This window comes from Parus major, chromosome 4, assembly GCF_001522545.3.
Source record: "Parus major isolate Abel chromosome 4, Parus_major1.1, whole genome shotgun sequence".
Taxonomy (NCBI): Eukaryota; Metazoa; Chordata; class Aves; order Passeriformes; family Paridae; genus Parus; species Parus major.
In genome coordinates, this window is record NC_031771.1 from 42,384,293 (window position 1) to 42,388,158 (window position 3,866).

A 3,866-nucleotide genomic window follows, 5' to 3' on the forward strand; every position below is an offset into this window, starting at 1 on the left:
CTTCGCTCCGGCCCCGTGCCGCGACCGGCGGCCCTGGGCCAGCGGCAGCCGCGTGTCCCCAGCCGGTGCCGCCGGGCCAGCAGACGGGAGAAAGCTGTCAGTCGCCAGGAGGGCGTGCGCTGGATCCGGCTGGGAAGGAGCGCAAGGCTGCTGCTGGACTCAGAGGACCGGCTGTATTTGCATTCCGGCCGGAGCGGAGTCCCCCTCCTTCTCCGCCCCCCAGCCGTCCCGAGTCACAGGGGAACAGAAAACACGTTCGTGTTAGTAGCCGATGGCTTTTATTGTCACTCTTTACGCAGATCTGACACATATACAGCGATGCTTTCACCGTACGAAGGACAAGGACTGCAAAGAGAAGTACCTTGCCCAGCCAGTCCACCCTCGCTGGTGCGACTGGGCTGGCACTTGATGGTAGGAAGGGGGAGCCGGGGGGGATAAGAAGAAAAAAATTAAATTCTCGTCCGATCTCATTTATTTAAATAAATATAAATATAATTTTTATATAAAACTATTCACAGACAAACATCCGTCCGAAACCCAAACGGGCGATTTTTATGTTATTTCTTATTTTTGTTAATAAGTCCATCCAGAAGGTTCTCTACAGGTTTTAGCTGGCTTTTCAGATTTTTTTAATGTCTCTCCTTTCGGTTTCGAATGTGTTTCTTTTTTTCCTTTAAATTGCCTGGGGGTATACAGAGGAAGGCACCCCGGGCCAGCGAGCCTTGTCCCATGTTACATTTTAGAAAGAGCAGGTGCCCTCTCCTGGGGTTACATAAATAACGTTTCGGTTGAACTCCCATGACTAAAACATTTACATTCCGAAAATATATTTATATATATATAGATATAGATATATCTTTCTATTACTGCGAATGGATGACAATTAACCCTCCGCGGCGGGGGGTGCCAGCCCGCTGCAGGTCAGCGGTCCGTGGGCAGCGGTGCCAGGTGTGCCGCCGTGCCGCCACCTCGCTCCGGGCTGGGAGCCGGCGGCGGGAGCCGAGCTCCGAGCCGGGCTCATAACGGGGAGATCTCTTTATCCTCGGTAGCCGATGAGGGGGATAGAGACTCTTCATCCTCCGACCGGGGGTAATGGCCTTGGCTGGTGCTGCACTTGCAGCCCCCGTGCGAGTTTCGCTGGGTGCCTTTGCCTTCTTTCTTGTGCTTCACCCTCCTGTTTTGGAACCAGATTTTCACTTGCTTCTCGGACAGGTTCAGGTACGTGGCTATCTCGATCCTCCGCAGCCGGGACAGGTACATGTTGGAGGAGAATTCCCTCTCCAGCTCCAAGAGCTGGGTGCTGGTAAAAGCAGTCCTCATCCGTTTCCCATTTTGAATTTGGCTGGATTCGGACCCTCCTGAACGGGAGAGAAATGCGAACTTCAGCGGGACAGGGAAAAGGGGGGGGAGGGGGGCTAGAGACAGACAGACAGACATGCAGACAGAAAGAGAGAAGACTTTCCCCAGCAGCTTCCCGACCCGGGGCAGCCGCTCTTCCTTGGGAGCACCCCTTCTCCCGCTGCCCCCCTTCCCCGGCGGCCGCAGGGCTCCTACCCATGCCGAGGCAGTGAAACCTCCGGGGGTCGCTGACGCTGTAGGAGGTGGCGCCGCAGGCAGGTGGGTGATGCGCAGGGTGTCCCAGGGCGGCGGCAGCGGGCACCGAGGCTGCGGGCGGCGGGTGCTGCTGCGGGTGGTGAGCGTGGCCGCTCCGCGGGCAGCACTGGGCCTCGCCTGCGGCCGTGGGGAACTGGCTCTTGAGCAGAGGGATGGCCCCGCCGGCACCGCCGCCGCGGGAGGAGTGCAGGTGCGAGGTGACACAGAGCGGGCAGACGCAGAAGGCGCCGCTCTTTCGGGACGGGCAGCCCGGGCCCGACACCGACATGACGAGGGGGGAAGGCATGCTGAGAGGGATGAAGAAGTCCTGGCCGTGATGATGCTCAGGAAGGGACGGAGCCGGCCTCGAGGAGTCTTTGATGATTAAGGAGTCGACATAGAAGGAGCGTGACATCGCGGAGGGCTGCGAGGCCGGGGGCGGCTCTCCCAAAGTCGGGTTTTTCCTGCTTGGCCAAGTTGCCACTGAAGTCCTGGCGAGTCGAGAAGGTGCTTATGTTTGAGAGCTGAACAAAAGGGTCCCTGGAGAGGGCTGGTCTTAAAGTCCCCCCGCCTGGATCCCCTGCGCCGGGGTTTTATATCAAGTATTTAAACACGTGATGGCTGAAAGCCTCGCAGATCTAAATCTCCCCGGCTTCCCAGGCCGGCAGGAGAGGCTGCCGGGGGGGGACCAAAGCGGGGTAGGGGAGGGGGGCAAAGTGTGCGTGCTTGCTCGTTGCCCGATGACTTCACTCCTTTGCCTCCGCCTCAAATAAATTATAGGAGCAGAGAAAGCGGGGAGGGGGCGGCTGCTCCGCGGCCCCGTCACACGTCGCGTTCGCAGGCATGTCCCTCTGTCAACACACCCGGGATGCTGGGGATAAAATTAATCGGAAGGAGTTTCTGCTCGGGGGCTTTCCCGGGGGAGAACGCTCCTTTCCCTCGCTGGGAGGGAAAGAGAGGTGAAAGCAGGTAATGCTCTGGAACAAGCGGGTTCAACTCCGCCTCCTTCACCCCCAGTAAAAGAGCATCCAAAGGGCCGTGGATCCCACGGAGGCCTGGGGCCAACACCTTTACCCAGTCAGGCCCACTCCCTGCACTCAGGACTCCCTCAGGAGGCCCTTTCTGCATCAGAGGAGCCAGGTACACAGATGCAGCCACGGATATAAAAGCTAGGGACGGAGCGCGTTTGTGTGTCTGCGCATACATATGCACGTAGGGTGGGTTGGGTGGCTTTTTTTCCTCCTCGCCCTTTTCACCTCAAGTGAATCTTGCCAAATTGGCAATTACTGCAACGGACAAAGCCTCCAAATATCTGGACACTTCTCAGCCAAACAGTATCAAAACGGAAAACTTCCAAGCGAACTTCCCCGGCCGCTCCAGGACCGCAGCGCTAATGAAAAGCGAACATGTCAGGGAGGGATTCTTTGATCTCCACCAAGTTTGCTGAAGCAATCATTCAAAGTAAAATTGGATAAACAGCTAAATACGGTCGGTGGCTCCAAAGCATTTCAGAGTGCATTACAAAGCCAAGGTACTCGCAGCATATTACGCGATTTTCCAATGACCTGTTTTATGGGAGTTTAAGAAGAGACTTATCTTTAATAGAAGGACTATCGCGTTCCTGTTTAGCAGATGCGAAGCGGCGTTTAAAACAGACTGCGGATCCCATCCCACTTGACACGGGAAAGGGAAGCGACAATTGTGCTCTAAAGCAGAAAACACAGTCTACGCCTGATTACCAGAGGCTGAACAGAAACTCGGGAGTGCAGCAATAGCCAAAACGTGTTCAGAAGCGGTTTTCATGCTCAAGGGCCTGGCCGCGGACATCCTACCATCCCTCCTGCACACCCAGTCTCCCGCTGTTAAACCCAGCAAAATAAAACCGCCTTCTCAAGGAGCCGGCATTTCCTCGCCCCTGGGACCAGCAAGAGTCGGCGGTACAACTCGAGCCTTGCTGAGAGGGGCCATCTCTCGAGCGGCTGTGTTGTCCCGACCCCGTCCCCATCCCCAACCTGCCGCGGGCAGTGCCGCTGTGCAGGGCCCCCTGTGCAGGGGCCGGCTCTCCCCTAGCCCTGCTCCCCTTTGCCCCGCACGTCCCCGGGCAGCCACCATGCAACAGCGTTTTTAGGGACACTCCGCGCTCGGTGATCTGAGGATTTATGGATAGCAATTAAAGTTTTATGAATTGCAGCTGAGGCCTGTTATGTGGCTATTTGAATGTGATTAGAATTCAATTAGAAAGTGTTTACCGGCCGGCGGGGGCTCCTGAGTGT

General features: G+C 56.6%; 1 protein-coding gene across 1 annotated transcript; it reads right to left on the reverse strand.

Annotated features, from left to right (window-relative positions):
• Positions 1–653: 653 nt before the first annotated feature.
• Positions 654–3,553, reverse strand: GSX2 (GS homeobox 2). The gene is made up of 2 exons (XM_015623805.2): positions 1,555–3,553; positions 654–1,358 (listed from the first exon to the last, which is right to left on the reverse strand). The coding sequence occupies exons 1-2, from the start codon at positions 2,006–2,008 to the stop codon at positions 1,018–1,020; spliced, it is 795 nt and encodes a 264-aa protein (XP_015479291.1). The 5' UTR covers positions 2,009–3,553; the 3' UTR covers positions 654–1,017.
• Positions 3,554–3,866: the final 313 nt, after the last annotated feature.